General features: G+C 48.3%; 1 protein-coding gene across 5 annotated transcripts in view; it reads right to left on the reverse strand.

Annotated features, from left to right (window-relative positions):
- RALGAPA2 (Ral GTPase activating protein catalytic subunit alpha 2) overlaps positions 1–23,138 on the reverse strand; it is a 264,651-nt gene that overhangs the window by 170,621 nt on the left and 70,892 nt on the right. For all 5 annotated transcript variants that reach the window (XM_031434392.2, XM_064475925.1, XM_064475924.1 and 2 more), the window contains 6 exons: positions 20,749–20,979; positions 16,105–16,272; positions 14,629–14,766; positions 11,741–11,889; positions 8,104–8,215; positions 2,204–2,441 (listed from right to left, as the gene is read on the reverse strand). In XM_031434392.2, the coding sequence (XP_031290252.2) occupies positions 2,204–2,441; positions 8,104–8,215; positions 11,741–11,889; positions 14,629–14,766; positions 16,105–16,272; positions 20,749–20,979 (1,036 nt within the window). The remainder of the gene's footprint in view (positions 1–2,203; positions 2,442–8,103; positions 8,216–11,740; positions 11,890–14,628; positions 14,767–16,104; positions 16,273–20,748; positions 20,980–23,138) is intronic.

Genomic DNA, 23,138 nt, shown 5'->3' on the forward strand with positions numbered 1-23,138 from the left:
AAGATAATAAATAAATCAGAAATATTTGCCGTAGCCATTAATTAAAAAATGTGTTCTGTATCATTCTGAAAACAGCATTCCGGAAGCTATCTGCCCTCCTGAGACGAGCCTGTCTCTCCCTGGGAACCTGTGTCCGCACAGTGGGAGGGAAGAGAGTGTTTCAGGGCCTGAAGGGGAGGGCGGGTTACAGGAACTTCAGGAAGTAGGAAATGCGCTGAATTTGCAAAGGCCCTTGCTTCCTGTCTCGGCCACTCCCCTCCATTCTGAAAGACGCCCTCGTTGGGAAGTCTCTCCTAGGTTCCTGGCTGGAAGCATCTGGATCCCCCCGGACTCCGGGTTGACACTGGGGCCCTCAGAGCTGCTGCACAGGACATGACAGAGGCCCGGGCTCTAGGCTCCCTGACTCGACCCCAACCCCAAATCTCCAGTCTAACTGATTTTTTTCAGGAAGGCTCTGTACAGCTCCACCTCGGGAGAAAGAAGGCTCTTCTACTAAAGTGTGTGACAACGTCACTGCATCAGACAGTCTAAAATCTAAACTGGGATTAAACAAGTCCACGAACGCCACGCCCTTCAACTACTTCGTTTCGGCTTCTCCCTAACCTGCTTTTTACTCACAGACGGCAGCGCAGGTAATCTAAGGATCAGCCACGTCAACCGCGCGTCCCTGTGGTTAGTTAACCTCCGTAGCTGGTTCACATCTCCCCGTACCCACACCTCTGCTGTCTTCCCCCACAAGGACTCTGAGCCTCAGCACACCACTTACTTTGGTAGCAAAACTGGGCAAGCAGGGATTTGCAATGCACTTGAAAATCTGGGCTTGCCCTCTTGCTGCTCCTAAGCCATTAGGCGGGCAGCCCGAGCCAGCCCGCCTGGTGGTGAAAGATGTAGGGCCCCGTCCCCCACCGCCGCGGCCGACAGCCAGCTGACCCCTGCGAGGAGGCCGCCCAGCTGAGCGTCACAGCCAACTGCAAACGCAGCGGTGAATCCAGCAGCAGAAGGGCCCGAGGGAGCCCGACTCCAACTGCTAAATAAATGGTGTTATTTTATGCCACTATATTTTGGGGTGATCTGCCACACAGCAAAAGCTAACTGATGCAAATCTGCACTGAGACTGTGGTGGAGGCTCCAGCCTACCACAGCAGGTAATGCACCCTCTGTGAGTCTCTGGAGAAAAAATTCCTCTCGGGTCCCAGGACCAGGAAAAGCTAAGCATGTGGATTGTTCGTACCTTGTGTGCTCTGAGTGTCTGATGTAGCCCTGTGGTGACCAGTGTCAGATCCGCAGTTGCCCCCTCCTGCCTCCCAGCAGGCACGGAGGCCCCAGTGTGCATTCTGGCACTTTGACCTTGCCTGTAGCTCCACCCCTTTTCATTTTGCCCCCATGTCCTTAGGTATTTTATCTGTTATACTATGTTTATTTCTAGAAACAGCCTCAAAATCTTTACATAATAAGTCGGAGTTTGGTGAATTAATCCCAGGACTGTGTCACAGTCTTAAAGACAGTAGTGAAGACACGCTGCCAAGCTGTCACCCCCAGCAGAAACCAGCACCGATGTTTTCCACCCAATCTGACTTTAGGTCTGAAAACAGTTTTCACCTAGAAACACAACAAAGCCAGAGTGACTCCCACTCGAAGCACTGAGAACCTCTCCACCTGTCCCAGAAAGGCAGCAGAGTACACTTCTTTTTCTCTTATCTTTTTTTAAAATTGAAGTATAGTTGATTTGCACTGTTGTGTTAGTTTTTACAAAACAGAAACAGACTCAGAGTGCACCTCAGTGGTGCAGTGTCTTGAGTTGGACTTGCCTGGCTTTGCTTTCTGGCTTTACCACTTTTTAGCTGTGTGACCCTGAAGGAGCCGATCGCTGTGGACCCCGTCCTTAAGTCTGTCTGTGACGTGGGGGCAGCGGTATCTACTTCCCAGGCTGCCAGGACGGTGGGGAGGGAGAGTCCGTGCACGGCCCCAGCCATCACTACTACTGTTACCAGTCCCCCACCACACACACAGCCTCCCCATACACTCAGCGCCTCGGAAAGCGGCCGAGCGCTATGAGACACAATCTAATGCCACCATTAAAAGACACTGTCCCGACGCTGGTTCAGTTGATGATGAGATTTCCTGCGTCTGGTGCCTGGCTGTTTCACACAGTCCCCCCGCCCCAGCCTCAGACACCTGGGGCCACCTGTACAAGCGGAAATACCTTTGCCTCGCTGCTTCTTTTCCTTTTGTTCACTTAATTTGTCCAGAGGCAGGTTTGTCATCTCGACGCCGTAGACGGTTCTGGCGAGCACCACCGTCAGGGAGTCCATGATGTTGGCCCACTCGCTGATGAGCTCGTCCCACTCAGTGAGGGATGACAGCACCCCGAGGAAGTCGTCCCAGAGCTCTCGGGACACGTATACGCAGAGGCTCGCCCGGATCCAGGCCACGATGAGCGTCTGAAACAGTCAACCAACCAGAGAATTCCATCGTCCCCATGTGGAAGAGGTACGGTTTTCACAAAAGGTGTAAAGTTACTCTCAATAAAATGACCGTTGGAGTGAAACGCGCTTGTGGGTATTGTTTTTCTTTTAATTTCTCAAAATTCACTTGACCAGCTGCCATCGGGTTTTGAGCCCGTGCGAGATCAGTTACCATCAGGAGAAAGCCCCTGATTCACAATGATGCTCGCGTCTGTGGCCGGTCCCGGCCGGAACCGGGGGGAAGACTCCTCCGCCTCCCGAGACGCCACTTTCCCTCACTCTCCGCGGCAGCCTCCACAAACCTCCTCTTCTACAGGGGGACCTCCAACCCCGCCAATTCCTGCCTGACTCTGAGCAGGTGAACTCACTGTGGGCTTCAGGGAGAAGAGAACCCATGACACAAGAGCGCCTCCCTCCAGTGCCTGCAGATGTGCGTGGACAGGGCGCCCCTCCACACTCGGGCCTCCTCCTCGGTCCCTGGGTTTCTATTAACCCCACCTGTCCTGGACCTCTGACCCTCCTCCTGCCCCAGCTCCTACCCATCAGCATTTCACTGTGTTCCAATTCCTCCTTCTCTTAAAAAAACCACACAAATGCTCCCTTGAACCCCAGAGCTCCCCTCTGGCGACAGCCCTTTCTTTCCCTTTCAAAGTCAACTTTCTTGAAAGAACATTCCACACTCACCCCATCCCCACCTCCTCTGCCACCCCACCTTCTGTCTGGGTTTTGGTTCCCATCTCACGGCTCCAGTTACCATCCATCTACTGTTTACTTTTCAACCGCCGTGTCCAGCCCAGACCTCTCTGCCGGTTTCCTGGCCTTTCTAGCTGCTTACTGGGCAGCTCACGTGCACAGTCTGCACGCAGCTGTGACGAAGCAAAGTCGTAAAAAGAACTCAGTTTCTTCTGCTGAGATCCCACCAGTTCCTGGATCTGGTCTCTCCTGCTCACGGCCTCTGCATACGCTGTCCTCCCTCCCTTCCCGCATGTTTCCTCTACAACTTCCACCCACCCTTCAGGTCACAGCTCGGACATCACTTCCTCCTCGGTGTCCCCGACTGCCACCCACCCCCGCCTGCAGCAAGCAGCCTTCAGTCCCCGCCATTCCCCGCATCGCTGCCCCCGGAGCTCCTCTCAAGTCGATTCTCTCCTCCCCGGTCTTGTGGTCCACAGCACTGCAACCGGCCGTGGGCGACCCTACGAGACATCACGCAGACGTCCTGGATACCGCCTCACCCTGAAGCTGCCTGGCTCCTTTCCCCTGCCAGCATGTTCCACACCCTCTGAAGTTCAAGTCAAGCTCCACCCCTCGCCCAGAGGAAGTGCGGGTCCAGCTCAGGTGAGCCCCAGCCGCTCCCCTAGTCTCAGCAGAGGGGACCTTTACACCCAAAGTCGGCGCAACGTCCCTGATCTGTGATCAGAACTGCACCGGTCAGCGCGCCAGCCTGCGGGCACCCCTGCCCCACCCACACGCAGACAGGCCGCCGGGGCTGGCGCTGCGCGTGGGACGGCAGGGACTCGCTTTCCGGGGCGTGGGAGGGGTTAGAGTTACTTTCTGTTCACAGAGGCGCTGGGGACGGAACCCAGGACACCGTGCGTGCTAGGCGCGTGCTCTGCCTCTGAGCTGTACCCTCCCCACAGGTTCGCCCTTTAGTGAAACGAGGTTAGCTCATTCAGGGTGGTATGGCAGTAGACTGCTTTTTAATTAAGAGAGAAAGTTTTCTAACACAGACCTGGGAAAACTCAGAAACAGAAAGCAATTTGTAACTAGGTAGGCCTGCTCTGACCACCTGAAAAATCATATTTAAAGTCATCTTCGGCAATGTTCCTCTTCTCTGTTTCAATTCGTGTTAACTACACTTTTTAAAGGGATAAAAATGTTAACGTTGAGCTAAAATAGTTTGAAAATGAGGTTCTAAAGACTCATCTAAAATCTGACTCTAAGACGAAGAAATTTTTTTAAAAATTAAGGACAATGCAAAAGGAAAAATTAATTTTATCATTTACTGTTTTTAATACTTCATTACACATTTATGTTATGACTAAAATGCTAGTTTCTATTTATTCATTGTTACACTCCAGTTTTCAAAATGAGTTTGAGATCATTACCATAAAGTGCACGCACACAGTGGAATTAATAAACAGGAAAGCAAAAATACAACCGTACAGAGTAGGGAGAGAAAGCAAAGCCTGGCAAAGCCACCGGGACTCGGCTCACGGTGGTCAGGGCACTGGCCTCGGGTTTAAAAGCAGGTGGGGGTGTGTGTGCCTTGTCCTAACCCAGACGGCCTGTGCTGGCTTCATATGGTCATTAGACGAGGACAGAACCATGACTCCCCGCAGCTCATACAACTGTCCTCAGCCAAGCCCCGCACACACACATGACCAGGCGCCGCACGGCGTCCTCAACCACAGCCCGGACGGTCGGCGGGGAGGGCACCTTCGCACGCGAAGGCAGGACACCGCCTCCATCCGTTACCCTTTTCTGAGAGGAAGAGGGAGGGAGAGGGTCTCAGACTCGGTTCTGTCACTAAGCTGGTCTGTGCCCTGGACGATTTACATGGCTTTTCTGGAGTCCCATTTCTGGCTGAAGGTAAGAAACTGGATAAAAGCGTCCCCGAGGTTCCTTTGAGACTGAATTTCATGCTTTAGCAAATGCCTCGTGGCTCCCAGGTGTAGAAGACACCTTCACTAGTCAATCACACCTCTTCTCACAAAGTTCCCCAACCAACCATGCTGTGTGTTTCTGTGTCCACGTCCCGAGGGGACCACACAGCCCTGAGGTACTGGCTCACACTGCACACAGCAGGACTGTGGTCCAGGCTTCCTCACGTGCTTCAGAGTGTCAAGCAGGAGGCCACACTGAGCCCTGACACCAGCGCACAAGGCATCACCATGGCAATCACCGTTACTTGTTAAGTGTTTAAAACTAGGCAAAACTCAACTATCTAGCCCAGGGAACTGTATTCAATACTTTGCGACAGCCTATCATGAAAAGGAATATGAAAAGGAATATACATATGTAAAACTGAATCACTGTGCTGTACACCAGAAACTAACACAACACTGCAAACTGACTACACTTCAATTAAAAAAAATTTTTTTTTAAACCTCAACTATCATTGGAAGAAAATTTGCCAACTCAAGTTACAACAGAGAAAAAAACTAAAGGAAAAAGTAGAAAAAGACAAAAGGATAACAGCAACTTAAAATTCCTTGTCCCCTTTCACAGTCCCCTGATTCAAAATTTTAAAAATCGAGTATCTGGCAACTGTAGACGGTCTACATGACCACGTGAGTGATTTTAATTGTAGGATGGGACTGAGATGAGGCTACCGGACTGCCTGGAAGATCTGCCTGACCTGCCACATTGTCCTCCTCCGAGGACCTCACAGAAGAACTTGGGAGGTCCGCAGACGATCATAAATCCCAGGTGCACCCACTCTGATTCTTACGACAACCCTGCAAGGCAGGAAGGAGCCCTTTCCTGACTGGGGCAGGTTAGGGAAGGGACCCAGAGAGATGCAGTGATTTGCTCAAGGCCACACAGCCAGGAAGTGCCAGAGATAGGGTCAGAACCCTGCATCTGTCTCACTCCAAAAAACACATCTCTCTGCTATTTTATGGTTTGTTCTTAATACAAGCACCCCTTTTGATCCACTGAACCGCTGCTGAAATACTAACAACAGTGACATCAAAATCACTAATAATCACGGACTCAAAACTAATCTTCAAGTAAGACCTGACAAGATTTCTCCAGTAAGGAAAGGGAGTCCCCCCCAAAACCCCAAATCAAACAAACAAAAAACACAACTCCATAGCAGATTCTTGCTTCATTTAGTGACAAGTTCTCGCTCTAATTCTAAGACACACGACAGGCGAAGGACCAGACCACTGTGAGGACTGAGGCCCGGGCGCCCCACCAGCCTAAGCCCGGTTCTGGTCCACATCACTCGGCAGCCTGGCTCCATCACGACCATGAGATTCTCTGGGAGGCAGAGACGGGGAGCAGAGGGTCTGCGTGTCCAGGTGAACGAAGGCAGGTGGGCAGTGCCACCCCACAGGGGACAGCTCTGCAAAGCTGGACACACCCAAGGGCGTGGTGACCTCTCCCCGGATCCAGCGAAGGCCGTGCAGTGAAAGCTGTGGACTGTGAGCATGTGCCAATTACTTCCGCGGCCTTTCACGCATTTTCCGCGAAGTCAAGACTGTTCAGTCATATTCAATTATTTAAAATTAATGAGAACAGTTGGGTTCTCCTGTGCTACAACGGGAATCTTTAGCTTTATTTAAAGAACTAATTTATCTTTCTGTCACGTTCCCCTACAGATCCTGCCTGTTCTCTGGGTATGCTCTTAACACATGACCTCCAAAGGCACCTTCTGGTCCCTGCAGAGGGACGTCAGCCTCCCACTGCGCTGTCACGTCTAGCTCGCGACCCACGCGGCTTCCCCCAGAGGATCCCTCCGAGTCAGCTCGTCCGTTGGACCAAGGCCCCTATTTGTAAGCACGCCTCATTTTCCCAGCATCTTTCACATGGTCCTCCTCCAGAAGTGCTTCATAAACACTGCGCCTCCCACCGACACCAGTGCGTCCCAGAGCGGCGCTGCGCAGGCTGCCGCCTGCGGAGCCCTTTCCACTTCTTCCCGGGAAGTCAGTCCATCACCGCCTTCTCCCCTCTCCCCTCACGATGACATCGGAGCACTCATGCTGGGCCCCTCTCACCGTATGGTACGTGAGAGGCCCAGCCATCTCCTGGGCCCTCGGCCTCCTCACCGGGCCAGGACTGCACTTCCAAGCTCTCTCTCCCCCAGACTGTCCTGCTCCCCTCCCTGGACCACCCCCCTGGTTGGTGAGCAACAAACGTTAATTCCACCTCCCTTAAACCCGGCCCTCCCCTCCTCCCTCCCACATCAATACCTCCGCCAAGCCTGGACCACAGCTGGGACTTCCACCCACGCCAGGTGGGCCTTGTTCCCCTAGAACATTATCAGACACTGACATCCCATCCAAGCAATGCTCACCTGGCCGTCTCCCCTTACTCAGCGCTCCCCACTCCCCAGGCGTGCAGGACACAGGGGCCTGTTCTCCCTCCTGGACCCAGGCCTCCCCTCCTCAGCATCTCTGCTGGCTCAGCTCCTCCACCCATCATGCAGACGCCCCTCCTCTCCTACCGCACTCTCTCCCTGGGGGCCCCATCGAGTCCTGTGGGTTTAAACACGACAGCCCAGCACCCCAGGGGCCACAGGTTTTTATTTCAGGGAGAAGCCTCACCTACCCTCCTCCCACTCCCATGCTTCTGTCCACCTCCACCTCCTCCTCCTCCTCCTCCTCCTCGGATTCACCCGGCCCTGCACCAAGGCCGTCAGCAACTGCCGTCTTCCTAATTTCCAACAACCTTCAGCAAATCAAAAGAGGAAGCAGACGGCTGAAAGGTGGGGGGCCTAAAGAAGCCCAGTGTGAACTGTGAGCAGATTGCAACCTTCATGACGAAGCTCAGAAAGAAGTTTTCGAATTAAACTTCTAGACATTTAAAGTTAGTCCATTGTATTCTTGAAATTCTCAATGAATAAAACCAATTTGCTGTAAAAATCCGATTCATTTCTTGCATTTGCAGTGTTTTAATAAAAAACACTTACCCTGAACAGTAACCCTGCCAAGCTCTGGGCAAACAAGTCCTTTATTTGCTTATCCTTAGGCTTCTGCATGACAGCTTCTGTTATCCTGAGGAGTATTTGCAACATCTGTTCCCTGGGCACCAAAAGAAAAGCTCATATGATTAATCACATCTCCAAAGCACTTGAAATCATAGGTACAAGAAATTCTTTGAAGAACTCGGCAAAATTGATAATCACATGTTACTCGAAAGTATCTGAATGCCAGTTACAAAATGAATACCGTATTTATTCAAATAAGCTCCCTTCTGCTGCCACAGTTCTGAAAATACGCCTCCTTGGTCCACATTGACAGACAGGATAAAGCAGGCCTCACCCCAGCCTGGCGTCCTCCCCGCGGAGACAGGGAGGCGAGGCTGCTCTCCCCTCCGCGGCGCTCGGGGAGGAGCTGTGCCTCTTTGAGCTCGTGCAGGCCACTTCAATTTCAGGTCCATCACTTAACCTGAGAGGGCCCCCTCTGTCTGTGTGACAGCAAAGAGCCCGAGCCTTCTGGTCCCCTCTCCCCGGGGGTCTGTGGTCAGCAGCATTGGGTGGCTGGGCTCCACAGCAGTCCCCTGGAACGAGGGCTGGGACAGGTCACCACTGGGCGCGCCAGGCACGGAGCTCTGTGCCTGGAAGGTTCTGGCTCCACGCACACACAGGGTGCACCCGAGAACTGCGGCCACGATGTCTGTCACAGCGCTCCTCCAAGGGGGAGGGAGGGTTATGTCAAAGGTCTCTGACGAGGAAAAAACACCAGAGAGACGAAATCACACTCTATGACAACGATGGCGATTCTCCAGCACGGCCAGAGGGCACCTTCCTTTCTTACAGTCCAGTCTTCAGATCTGTCCCCAGATGCTGTGGGAAGAAGTTCCCCTTTGTACCAGGGAGCCCAGGCGTTCTCTGAGGGAGACTGCCTGGTCCGTCCTTCGAGATCTTGTTCACGAACCCTCTGTTCATCTTTGTAACTTCCTCCTTGGCCATGCTCTTCAGTGATAAAATCAAGAACCGGACAGAGTGACCTGGTCCAGGTCGGACTGAGATCTGCAAGTAAGTCACAGCTCCTTTACTCTTTTCTCCAACTTCTGCACCCAGAACAGTACTTTCTCTCCACGTGAGGCTCAACCTCAAACCTCTCACGGCACAATGACCTCTAGGACCTCCTTCCCTACTTGGAGCTGACCCTGCTGGCCTCTGCCCAGGGTCTCTGCGGGCGCACGTCCACACCGCCACCCGCTCTGCCAGTGGGCCTACCCGCATGCCTCCTGCGGAGTCTGCGGGCTCCGGGGAAGAGCTGCGGGGTCAGGGCTCTGGGCACAGTGTGATGTGGAGGAGGACGAGGGGAGAAACGAGGCAGAGCTGGGGACAGCCTGCTGTCCCCCACGTCTGGGGTCCCTGGGCCCTGTCCCAGGGGTGGGGAGGGCAGCAGCCAGCGTCACCCCTGTCTGCACGTGTCACATGATGTGTAAGACAAGGAAACACTGTCCCTTCCACACCCATCCTGCAGACATGAGAACAAGAGACGTAATTTTCAAATAAAACCTCCGTCACAGGACTGCCATCGGGCTGTGCACACCTGATGGCGGCAGACTGCCGCAGACTGAGGGGAGATTAGATTTCTTAGCCTGCGACAGCTGAGGAACCGTGACATCCCCATGCAGTCTCCTGGAGGAGGAAAGGGTGAAAAACTATCTCCAGTCTGGAAAACTCCTTCCCTCACAGTTTGACCTCAGCTTGTTCCTTTGCATTTCGTGAAGCACTGACTCCTGGTCACTCCTCTAGGAGGGGACAGCGCAGCCAGCTCCCGGGGGCCGAGGACGTCCGCGAGGCTGGCCGGGTGGGGCGAGGGCGGGGTCCTCCGGCCTCTCTGTCCTTCACTTTACCCCCATCTCCTCGCACGCCTCGCTCACCTGGAGGTGCTTCTGTGCTCGCTGCGTCTCTCAGGGCTTCGAGGACGGGAACCTTGTCTGGCTCAGCCTGTGTCCTCACGTGGAAGCTGGCTAGTCATTTACTGGATGGAGGGAGGGAGGGCGTTCAGGGGCTGTCTGGTACTTCAATACCTAAGAAAATCTGTTCGGGAATTATCACATCCCCGTCTATACTCTACTGACTATTTTTTTCTTTTTGGTGAGTATTTTCATCTATTTCTATAATTTGATTTTTCTGTATTTTTAGTTGGAAATCTCTGAATTACTAAAGAATGGAGAAGAATTAATTTTATTTTCTAGAATTTTCACCAAAAAAAAAAGGTGATCCAAAAATATCAAAATACTACTGACAGACTGGTATGCAGAATTCAGAGAGTTTTCAAAGGAAAAAGACCATCAAAAGCACAGGATACAACAGGTAGGAGGAGCTGAGTCCTCAGGTGAGGGCACTGGCCTTTCCCATCACTTCCACGTTAGGGACACGGCATTGCACTCGCTTGTTCGTCACTGTTAACGCTCTCACTACCGCTCTTGGCACACGGTGCTAGGTGGAAAATCTGGGAAAGGTGACACTGGAATGCACATCTTAGAAGGGTCATTTTGATACTTGTGGTTTCTGTATTTGTGAACTTCCTGCCTGCCGGCTTCCTCCAGTCCACCCTTCCCTCAGCTGAGAAAGGAGAGCTGGACGTGATGGACTGGAGGTCCTGCCAGCTCAGTTCTGCCTCATCCGCAGTTAAAGTTCCACCGACTGCAGACAGACTCTTCCCACAGCACCCTGGGTGCGACTGGAGCACCCAGAGCACAGGCTCAGTGATGGGGACCCCGTGCATTTCTGGGGAAGGTCCCGCCTGCACGAGTCTGCAGCGAGCCAAGACCGGAGATCACCGCGGAGGATGCTGACCGCAGCCAGGTTGGCAGTGAGGGCGCAGCCCGGGCGAGAGGACATGCGAGGGACCCACTGGAGAAGCCCTTGGAAGGCAGAAGCCAGAGGCTGCCTTCCCCGCATAGAAGGAAGGGGAATGGGTAGGAGGGGCTCCAGGCTCTGTTCCGAGCGGAGAACCCCTGAAAACATCTTGGGGGCTGGAGGGACCTGAGGACACTCAGTGCGGAAAGTCCCGTGCCGCGCTTGCTTCTGGGGTGTTATAAACACAAAAACTCCACACAAAGACGGGCAGCGGAAGGGAAAGCAGCTCACAGACGCGTGTCCGACCTGCATGCCGCCACTGTGGTTCTGACTGCACTCTGACAGTTTAACGCGTAAAATACTGGCTTTTCTAAGACGAATTTAAAACTGAAAATTCAGAGCAACACAGTCAGTTACAAGTGTTCTGGACCAATTAGCCAGCCCTCCTGGGCTCATGAAAAATGATACTATAAAACACCAGTTACTGCTTTTCCACAGAACTGTTTGATGATGGTTTAAAATGGAAAAAAATCTACTTAAGTAAAATGACTACTTACTCTTAATTGGAGAACGGTTTTAAAAACCCATAATGAAAATAAATGAACTATCAAAGTGCTGGATACTTACCCTCGTAATTCCCAGGAAATGTTACAAAAGACTGATCATCATCTTACTGTTAACTCTGTAAAGCTGTTTAATAAGTGGAGGCTTTAACCTTTTAACTGTTACGTTCAAAAACAAAAACATCTGATTCACAACAGTAATTAATTCAAAATAGACTCACCACGTCTTTTTATTCATTGTAAGTTCCATTATCATGCGCCTGAAAATATTCAAAACAGCCTTACAGGCATCAACGTGTTCTTTCAAGAGCACGGGAACTTCAACACAGGGTTCCAGCAAAAAGACGTTTGCAGCGTTTGTCAAAAAGACCTGAAAATCAACAAATTTTACATTAGAAAGTATGCAACAGACAGATAAACCGCAACAAATTCTGCTTAAAGAGAATGATGTCAATTTCACATGACAACAGATTACCTTTGAGTTATTTCCATAAGGCAAGTGGTACCAACACATACTCAGACTTTTTCTAGTTCAACCCTTAGAATCTCTTAAATACTGACGCCTGGAAGATCTCTTCTAGAAAAAACATAGCTCTTACAAATAAATATTGCAGCTTTGGAAATTCATGAATCACAAAGGCTTCTGAAGTCTTCTTCTTGACATCCCCTCAAAAATTTTTTTAAAAAGGTAAGAGAGGATCGCTGTCTGTGGGTGGGGAGGAGCTATGGTCAGACAGCGGCCGGAAAGAACCAACCGATTCTCCCCTTATGTCTAGCTTTGCTGCCTGGAGGCGGCCAGTACCACCCAAGGGGCAGCGGTGAGCCAGGGAACAGGCGAAGGCACGTGACCCACACTGTACATCTTCCAGGAGCGTGTGTTTCCAGTGTGAGAAATGCGTTATGCGGCAGAATACAAAACCTAAGAGAGTTCTTAGGATTAAAAACTGAGATTTCAAAAAAATTTAGATAGCCAACTGCTCTCCGCTCTGCCTCAGATCTTTAGGAGACAAGTCCTCTCTCCACCTTCAGCGGTATTTCAGGAGAAAACTGTGAGACGCGGGGTCCAGGCTGTCCTGCGGGAAGTCACTGCTTGGGCACCACTGCGCCGTAACACCGCGCTATCATTTACGCAGGTGACACTCTGACCCTCGCTTTAGGGAATCCTGGTTTGTCAGTGGTAACGAGGATGTATCTTCTCCATCCTCCAGAGCTACAGTCCCTCGTAGCTCTCCCTCCTGCTCAGCAGGACAAACACCCAGGATCTGGGAACAGACAGAGCTTCTCTGGCTGACAGGTGGGCTGACAGGTGCATGAAATCTCCTAATGCAACGTCTCCAAACAGAGGCACAAACTGACCAGAGGAATTGAAGGGAACATACTCAGAAGTCAAGTGGGAGAACTAAAATGTTGACAGCCTCGAAGGTTATTTTGTGTAAGATTAAAAAGGTATTATGTCCCAGCCTCCTAGGAAGAATCACAGAACAAGCACTGTAATAGTTGACGGCAGCAGTTGTGAGGAATTCGCTAGCTTTCAAGTAAGAAAAAAAGAAAAGAACATTCTGACTCTCAAACTACAGCAGTTTTAGGGACTGTTTCCTAAGCAGTATGCCATCGACGAGACTGCAGCACAGATCCTTTGACTTCAACGCGCTTGGCTTCTTGATTGGATTTTAAACCTCTGCACACTCCCAAGTAAAAGTGAGGCGTCTTCACATGTGCTACTTCTTTCACTTTACTTTTAAGAAAAACATCCAAATGCCGGCTCCATGGTCTTTATTACCATGTTAGTATTGGTTACAATAAAAACAAACCAACAAAATTAATACGTCCAAACTGTGCTTGTCAAAAGCAACTGCAGAACAGCACTGTCTCATCGAACCCCCACTGGGCCACCTTTTCCCAATTAACCAAGTAAAGGACCAAGGAACTAGATACGACGGGAACAAAAACAGCTATTTAAATCCATGCTAGACACTCTTCACAATGGTAGAGCTATAATCAAGTAGAAAAAAATTTTCTTGGCTCATCCAAGTGGATGTAACTTCTCCTTTCCAAGAAAACAAGTAACTCATCTGGACCCAGGGAAGTAACAGGCACCTGCAACCCCCACCGACTGCAGGGGGAGGAGGGGACGGCTCATCACGGCATGCGGCCAGGATCTGGGAGCAAGAGGGCAGGGCAGGGACCGCTCTGGGACAGCCCAGATGACACTTAGCTTTGCCAGTTCTCTGAAGCTAATCAAGTAAAACCATCTTGATTTTTTTACAGCTAATTTCAAATTATTTCCTGTTTCTCAACGAAAAATGAGAAAATTCGTTTTTTACAGTATTTGAAACTGGTAATTAACTTGAAAACAAAAAGGATCCTGCGATAAGGAAACCTCTCAAGAGACAGATGACAGGAACACGGCATCACTGAACACTGGGTAACGAGCACGCCCACGAGTCCCGGGACCCCACGCCTGGCCTGGGTGTGGGAAGCTGCACTGGCACAGCTCAACCGGGACACGGGATGGAGGGTGGGGGCCGGGGAGCAGGGGACAGAGAAGTTTTCACTTACACTTCTCACAGCCGTCAAGCTGGACGGGACCCAAGAGGGACCCATCTGCATCTCTGAGACAAAATCCCCCGGCCGGGGGAGACCGAGTGATGAACCAAAGTTGCTCCCTCCAACATTCCCAAAAGCTATCAGTTCTAATTCAGATACTCATTCAGGTAAACTTCTAAAAATCACTGCATTGATCGTCACTCGTCATAGACACAGGCGATTGTTAAGAGGAATATTACTTAGGAGATTATATAACCACCAAGCTTGTCTTGCAAATTAGAATCCAGGCAACTCCCTACCCATGTGGGTTCAGAAGACACTTTGAAGGTTTAAATCTCAGTCATTTCATATTCACGCTTTAACAACCCCTCTCGAAAAGCTGCAACCGGTTCACATGTCTCCTTTGACTAGAAAAAAACCTCCACACACTGAGGGCGGGCAACCAGGAAGAAGACTCAGGACGAGAGCTGCCGGAGAGCGTCACATGCTTCAGTGCTGTCCCCACGATGAGCAGGGCTCGGACTGACTGCGTGTGCGGTCCGGCCGCGCGGCCCCCGCGTACCTGCAGCGCGGCCTGGGCCCCCGCCTTCACGCTCCTGTTCTCCTCCTCTGTCACGCAGCCTCTGCTCACCGCACTGGTGAACGAGTAGGAGCGACCCCAGCTGGAAGACCGCTTGTGACCGGAACTTTCCGACGAGGCCTTTGGGAAACAACAGTCAGTTAGCAGAGCGGGAAGGAGGCGTCGCACATTTAACTCCTGCTCATCAGAATGCGTGCAAACACAGGTTCTAGAAGCAAGTCTCGTTTCCGTTTTGTTCACCATTCTCCCTCCATCACCTAAAACAGCTCTTAGCGCTTAGCACATGCTGAAGAAATAAATAGGTGATGTCTGTCCAATGACTGAATGAGAGTGACTGTTTATTTTGAACTCGTGATTAGTTATTAAAATGATTTCACCAACATTGAAGAATTACAGCATTAACATAGATGTTTCCGAGTGATACACTTTTGGTTACGAGTATTTTTTAATGTTTGTTGTTAATTGCTATGACGAACACCCACTTGTAGAAATAGTTCTCAGCCTAGATTTCCAAAGAGCTTGCCAGAAATATAAATATGACCTAAGTTTCTTTTGTGTGTCAAGAAGATGACCCTCGGGACACTAATGAACTCATCTACAAAACAGAAACAGACTCGCAGACATAGTAATAATCTTATGGTTACCAGGGAAAGGGGGTGGGAAGGGACAAATTTGGGAGTCTGAGATTTGCAAAGGTTAACCACTAGATAAAAAACAGATAAAAGACAAATTTCTTCTGTACAGCACAGGGAACTATATTTAATATCTTGTAGTAACCTATAATGAAAAAGAATATAAAAACAATTTATGTATATGTATGACTGAAACATGACGCTATACACCAGAAACTGACATATTATAACTGACCGTACTTCAATCGGAAAAAAAAAAGCAAAGGACCTCCTGTCATTCTAGATTCATCCAACCTGCAGCTTCATCTAAAGTGGAACGAAAGGTGCATCCTGGCAGCACCCCTCTCCAAGGACAGCGCCCAGCCCTGCAGCCCGGCTCACAGCAGGGATAAACACTCACTTAGGCCCTTCAAGTGTGCAACATTTGGAACTGACCGCTGTTCAGGAAAAGTCTGCCAAAACACTCTGAGTTTAGTGTATCAAGTACTGCTTACTAAAACACAGCACTGATAAGGCCGTGACATTTTTAGTCTCCTGCGGAGACATGAAGCATGCTGGCTTACTAAAAGGTTCTCAGGCAATGGGGAATAAAGAAGCCGCCATGCATGTGTGGCCGCCTGAGGTTAGGAGGTGCCCGAGGACCTTGAACGGGGCCCGGAAGCAGCCTCCCCAAGGCAGGTGCTCATGCAACTCAGCAACCCAAGAGCATCATACAAGACAACAAAAAGAGGGTCTGCCCATGCCCTGACTGTGACCCTCGACCGAGCAGGTGTGCTTCGCTAAAACACAGATGCTCCCAACTCAACAGCAAGTGATGAAACAGTACCTCCTTGGTATCCGTCTCTGAAAATCCCAACTTCTCAGCATCTTCTTGGGCAGCTTCCTTTATGTCTGGTTCCTCCATGAACACGGGTTTGTCTTGGAGGATCCACTTTCTGTACACGTGAACCACTTTTCTGGTGACAGCTATGTCACAGGAAGGCAGCAGAAATGCCTAAAATGATAAGAGGAACTACTTTCAGCTCCCTTCAACGCAAGCTCAGGTCACCATGGCCAGACAGACACTGCCAATGGCCGGCACCAATTTCAGACTTCCCACTGAAACATGCAGCTTGTGAACATACTCTCCAGGGCCGCGTGATTTTTTTGTGTATGCACCAGACTTAACTGAGGACAAAAGACATCCGTGTAATTGGGCCAGAAAACAAAATGCAATTTAAAAAGACTTCCACATTCTGAATACTTTTGCCACAAAATAACCAAAGTGCATACCTACACAGCTATATTAATTGGTATATGAACAATAATAACTGCACAACCGAGAACTTTCCTCAAAGCATCAGAAATAGATGATGTGGTAACAGACACAACAGCACCGCCGGTTCAAACGTCTCTTCCCAGGTTCTCGTTCAGGGACGCGGTGCTGGTACCCTAACTGGACGCCGTGGGAGCAGTCACACCACAGAAGCCGGCAAATGTCACCAGAAAGGGCTTTTCTTTTCCTTTTCGTCTTTTTAGCCTTTCCTTCCCTTTTCCTTCTTCTCTTCCTCCCCTCCCCCTTCCTTTCTTGAGACTCAGTTGTAGCATTGTACAAATTTATGTGAACTTTTTAACATCCAAGAAATCCCCTGACACATCTGCACATAAGAATATGGATTTATTGTGATCAGATTCCAAATGTAGACAACCGTGTAACCAAACTCAGTATCAGTATTTGCTCCATATGTTTGAGGCGAAATTCCTAGTTGAATTACAGGTTCAGATTTCACTACAGACTTAGAATTACATGTTCCTTTGAACTGAATCTTTCACCATTAAGAATTTTCTCTAGTAATGTCTCTCTTTTTTTTTTTTTTTTTTTGTTCAAAGTTACTCCTGCCTGTTTTGAATACAGCTCTCCAGTTTTCTTTTGGTTAGTGTTTGCATGGTACATCTTTTTCTATTTTTTTGCTTTCAACTTCCCCATATTCATATGTTTGGGATGTCCCCTTATACATGATATACAGCCTTTTTAAGAGTTTATAAATTTAAAATTCAAGCTTATAATTTCTGTCTTTTGATTGGAGCATTACTGCATTTACGTTTAAAGTAATGACCGCTGTAACTGTGTTAAAGACACCTGTCTCATTCTCTGCTTTCAGGCTGGTGACATTAGGCAGCCTTTTCTCCTCTAGATTAGTATTTTTACACTCTTTTGTAACATTTTAAGGGTTAACAATATTCATCCCTCACTTAAAATCTAGTATCAACTTCAACTTTTACTCTCTCAGTATGCATTTTCATTCCTAATCAGTTTATAGCAAACACTGATAGACTTTGGGGAGAAATATAGACAAAGCCCCAGTCATAGCAGGACACTTTCAGTAATTGAGAGAAATTTATAATAAAAACAGAGGAAAAAAGAGGACACTAAATGAACTCATTTACAAAACAGAAACAGACTCACAGACACAGTACACAATCTTTTGTTTACAGGGGAAAAGGGATAAGGAGGGATAAATTTTGCAGTTTGAGATTTGCAAATATTAGCCACTATACATAAAAATAGATTTAAAAAATTTCTTCTGTACAGCCAGGGAACTATATTCAGCATCTTTTAATAACCTTTCATGAAAAAGAATATGAAAATGAATATATGTATGTATATGCATGACTGGGACATTGTGCTGTAACCAGAAATTGACACATTGTAACTGGCTGTACTTCAATGCTGAACATATGCATCAGACGTGCTAGCTGACCTCCCCACCTCAGCCTCTCACGCCCTTCACCTCTGTCTCTCAGAGCTGGATTCAGGCTAATTTCTTCTGACCTGTCATCCAATGTATTCTCTTTTCAGCTGTATTTAATCTGCTATTAAACTTACCCACTGAGGATTTCCTTTAGTATTTCAATTATTACATTTTTTCATCTCTAGAAGTTCTATTTTCTTCCTATTCAAAGCTGCTTAGTCATCTGCTATAGCTTCTTATTTCCTGCAAACATTTTCAAGCGTGTCTTTTTTGTGGGTGGGGAGGGTAATTTATTTTATTTATTTATTTTTAGAGTGGCTACTAGGGATTGAACCCAAGATCTCATGAATGCTAAGCACAAGCTCTACCACTTTAGCTATACCCTCCCTCCTCAAGCTTGTCTTTTATTTCTTTAAACATGTCAAACATATTCATTCTAAAGTCTCAATTGTATAACTGAAGTCCTCGTGAGGCTTCCCTGCAACTTCTGATTGTCTGTCTAGACAAATTTGGATTTATCAATTCCTAAGTGGAAGAAAGAGTAATCTGGAATTATTATACCCAGCTAAACTACTGGCCATGCGCAAAGGCAAATGGAAAACCTTTCCTATCACAAAAGGATTCAGAGAATAAAGTTTCCAAGACATCTTCTTGAAAACACCACTCAGTGATAAAATAAGACCAAACAGGAAGTCAACCAAAGCAAGTATTTCAGGGCTGTGGACACTGGGAGGGATGAACCTGTCTAAATGCAGAACCAAGACTAAATACCTCTGCGCATTAGGATTCCAAACCGACTGAAAATGAGGGTAAATTTATAATTTAAATTTAAATTTATAACAATGAAATCAGCAGACAGGGAGAAGAGGCTGAAAAAAATACAAGGCTGCTTATTTCTTTACATATCATCACAAGAAATCAAATGTTATCTAAAATTACAACATGCAGTTAAAAAGTGATTCCAACACCTTAACGTTATTATAATCTTTTTACCATGGCCAAATCTTTTAGCAATTAATATCTCTTGTGGTAAAGGAATATTTACTGGAATTTCAACAACTCCTTCAGTTTTGCTTTCTTTTCTTCGGTTAAATTCAGGTAAAAATAAAATTGAGAACTGTTCAGTAAAACTACATTAAAGATTGATTAATAATTAAAAATTCTATTGTCATAAAGCTGTTCTGTGGTCCCCCATCCCACCCCCACCGCTTCCACACACCTGTTGTGGCCCCCACCTTAACTCCATCAGCCTCTGTCTGGTCCCACCTGTCTCTGTCCATGGCTACCTGCCTGCCTCTCCATCCCCCCACTGCCAAGTTCCCATCTCTGTCTGCCTGTCTTTCTGTGCCTACCCACCTGTCCAGCTACACCTGTCCACATAGCTCCACCTCTGCTGGCTGGCCTGCCCCTACCTGTCTGTTCTTCTATGCCTGCCTGCCAGTTTGTTGGTATCTCTTAGCTCATCTGTAAGTCCTTCTTTCTATCTGTCCACCAGGCTGCTTCCTGTCTGTTTACATCCTGTCTTACTTGCATCCTCTCGGCTTGTTTCTCATGCTCTCAGGCCGGCAGTCATATATACACTTAGAGAAACACCTAGAATGATGCTCTTCTAACACTTATAGCTGTTACTTACATGGCATGGTATTGTTTTGGGTGAACTGGTTCTTGCTTCTCCTCTATAATTATATATATATAGAGAGAGAGAGAGAGAGAGACTGCCTTATCTAATGAACATTCATCTCTTCTTTCAAGAGAGAAATAAAGTTGTTCTTGCCGGGAGGGTATAGCTCAAGTGGTAGAGGGCATGCTTAGCACGCACAAGGTCCTGGGTTCAGCCCCCAGTACCTCCTCCAAAAATAAACAAACAAACCTAATTACCTCCCTCTCCAAATAATTAAGCACGTAAGTAAGTAAGTAAGTAAATAAATAAATAAAACGATTGCTTAAAAAAAAAATTGTTCTTTAAAACAGAACCAACCAAAAAACAAAACAATCTAATTTAAAGCAACACTTCCTTTCAGATCACAACCTAAGTAAGTCATTTTCCAGAAGGATATATGCATTTGTATACATAGCAGACATAAAAAAAAATTGTAAGTTTCACAAAGAAATATTAATTCTTACAACATGTACTGCACTGTTAAATTTTTTGGTCTACTCTATTTTACTTTATTTCACTAATTTTAAAAAATGCTGGTTTTGACCAACTAAGTTTATTTCATGACCAACAAACTGGTCACGCGAGGCAGTCTGTAAAAAAACACCAGCTAGGAGACGGGTTTCTGGGGGATGGAGCCAGGGACCAGCACCGCCCTGCGGAAGATCTCCTCCACCGCGCATCCCGGGCCGGAGGGAGCAGCACCGAGGCTGCCGGGAATCTCACCAAACCTCACCCCCATCCCAGTTACTGTCTGCATCCACTGCCTTCAGCGCGCTGGCCCATCCCGCCCGGGGTGACCGCTCCGTCAGACCCGCCGCGAGCCGCCTCACCCGCACTTGTTCCCACGGCTCCCGAGGGGACCCCGACGGGCCTCGTGCACTGCGCTCTGCTGCGCGCACGCACATCTGAACTCTGCGCTGAGAATGCGCACGATGATTAAAAGTGGGATTAGAGGGGTCACTACTGAGTCCTGCAATTAGGCCAGCTTGTCCATTGTATCTCTTGCAGTATTCTGAGCGAAAGGAGAGGAACAAAAGCCTCTCGGATTTCACGGTCACACGCGCGCGCATGCGCTCACCTGGCGAAACACCTCGTTCACGAAGTTGACGTAGCCGCGCGTGGACAGGAGGATGCGCTGCACCATCTCGTACACCGGCCGGTGCTCCTCGTCGACGCTGCAGAGGCTGCCGCTGCTGCGCCTGCGGTCGGACAGGGTGCTGCTGTTGGAAGGGCCTCTGTCCTGCTCGGCCGCCCCGCCGCCGTCCAGCTCCGGTGTCCTCTCCTGCGCCCCAGCTCCACCCCCGACGGTCTGGAAGAAAGTCACCGCCACCTCTGAGTGATCCTCTCCGACACCCCAGGCCACCTGGCCAAGCTGGAGACCCGCCTTACGTGAAAGGGCTCCGGCCACCATCCACGTGACAACTGAAAACCGCTCCAAGCACAGGGGCTCGGGGCCGGACTGACTGATTCTCTGATTCACCAACTAACCCCTTCCCAACTCTGTTATCCTAGCGGAAAAGCTGCCACGCCATTGCAGGGACAGAAGCTGTGAAATTTATCCAAACCTAAACAGTTTGGTTGATAGCTGTAGAATCACAGAATAAATTACTGTGCAAATAAACCTATCTCATCATCCCCTTTGGGCTCCGCCCTTCAGTCCTTCCTCTGTGTTCACAGAGATCTGAAAATTCTCTGTGGACTTTTTGCAGCTGCGGTGTTGGAAGCATCATCTGATTCATACAAGTAAGTGACACTTTGATTGGAGGAGTGTCGATACCTTTAAAGAGTATTTTTCTGAGGAAAAAAAACCTTGATCTGAATTTCAAATTCAGAATCTCAGATCGAACTTTAAAATATTTACAAAACTTTTATTTAGAGATTTCAGGACAATGAAATAATCCGTGTAATGACTCACAAGGTTTAAACTGATTTTTGCTCATTCCCCCTAGAACTAAAGATTTCCTCCAAACATAACACACATATAATTTCGCTTCATCCTTGTAAATTACTTTTAAGTGTCAAAAATATACAGCCCAAATACTGCTAAAATTCTACCCACTGGGAATACTTTTTACAAGAAGTGACAAGATATGAGTAGCACAAAATAATAATTTGAGTAACTACCAAGGACGGCTTGAAAGCAAAGCAGATATCCAAGTAATAATTTCTAGAGAAAATTAATAGAAAATTACACTTAGAGTAATTTTCTCTTCATGCCTGGGCAGTGAGGCCTGAGTGGCGTATCAAGGCACTGTCACCCTGTGCAATGAGTTTCCCTCGGGAAATTATTTCATCTTTTTGATGGATCAAGTATCCTCCATAGAAAAATAAAGTTTACTCCTTTTTACTGATACATACATATTTTTAACCTGTAAAGCAGGGAGGCGAGATTTAGTCCAACGTCCTTGACGGCTCTGTAACCTGTGACTTTTTGATCAGTAACTCTCATTTTCCCCACAGGCCAAAAACAAAGGACATACGAACTTAGGTGGCAGATTAAACATGGCCACAGCTTCTTTGGCCCTCCTTCCGTGAGGTCTGGGTGAGGTCTGGATCCCCTCCCTCTCCCCCCGTGGCTGAGGGGACTGTGATAACCAGGAGAAAGGAGGGGTGGAAGGCGCCTGTGCCAGTTTGAGGTGCAGGCCCAGGAGGCTGACCGCTGCCACTTTGCATCTCTGGGGACATTGGTGCCTGGAGCCCTGAACAGCCAGGGAAGACGTCCAACGGCCTTGCTGGAGGGACTATGTGGAAAGGGAGGTCCGGCTGGGCCCAGCCGAGTACCAGGCACGTGAATGAAGTCATCCTGGACCCTCCAGGTCAACCAGCCACCAGTGGAAGACCACCACCCCTTGACCTCAGTGAATGGAGCATAAGAACTATACAACCAAATCTCACCCAAATTCCTGACCCAAAAAGTGAAACACATAGTAAGATTAAAGGGTTGTTGTTTTAAGCCACTATGCTCTGAGGTCATTAGAAAGTAACTAAGATAACACAGCGGTTAGATTACTAAAATAACGTACATGAAGAATTATGTTTAACGGCACAAAGTTATTTCTAAAAATGAGCTGTTATCCAAATAGAACATAATGACAACACAGATGAATTTCCCACCATGCCATCAACTGAAAACTGTTTCTCCTGATAAAACGGCGCTTTGCTTAGCCTCCTCCAGTCCACATCAGCAAAAGGCTGCTTTCCAAAACATTTGTGTGTTTTAACAGACATTTATAATTATAGTAAGTGATGAGAGTGAAAACAAACTGGTAATTCAAGTCTACTCATTTCTTGCCTCTTTTATAAAGATCAACAGTCAGAACACGAATACATGTTAACTACAGAGAGAGAGGCCCCCTTCCATCTGCCACAGTCAAGCTGGAATTCTCAATTATTACTTAGTATTAGTTGATTTTGGGGGGAAAAGGCAAAGGTGATTTTTCCTTTTTGGCATCTGACGGACGTTTAGTC

Source organism: Camelus dromedarius, chromosome 18 (assembly GCF_036321535.1).
Source record: "Camelus dromedarius isolate mCamDro1 chromosome 18, mCamDro1.pat, whole genome shotgun sequence".
Lineage (NCBI taxonomy): Eukaryota > Metazoa > Chordata > Mammalia > Artiodactyla > Camelidae > Camelus > Camelus dromedarius.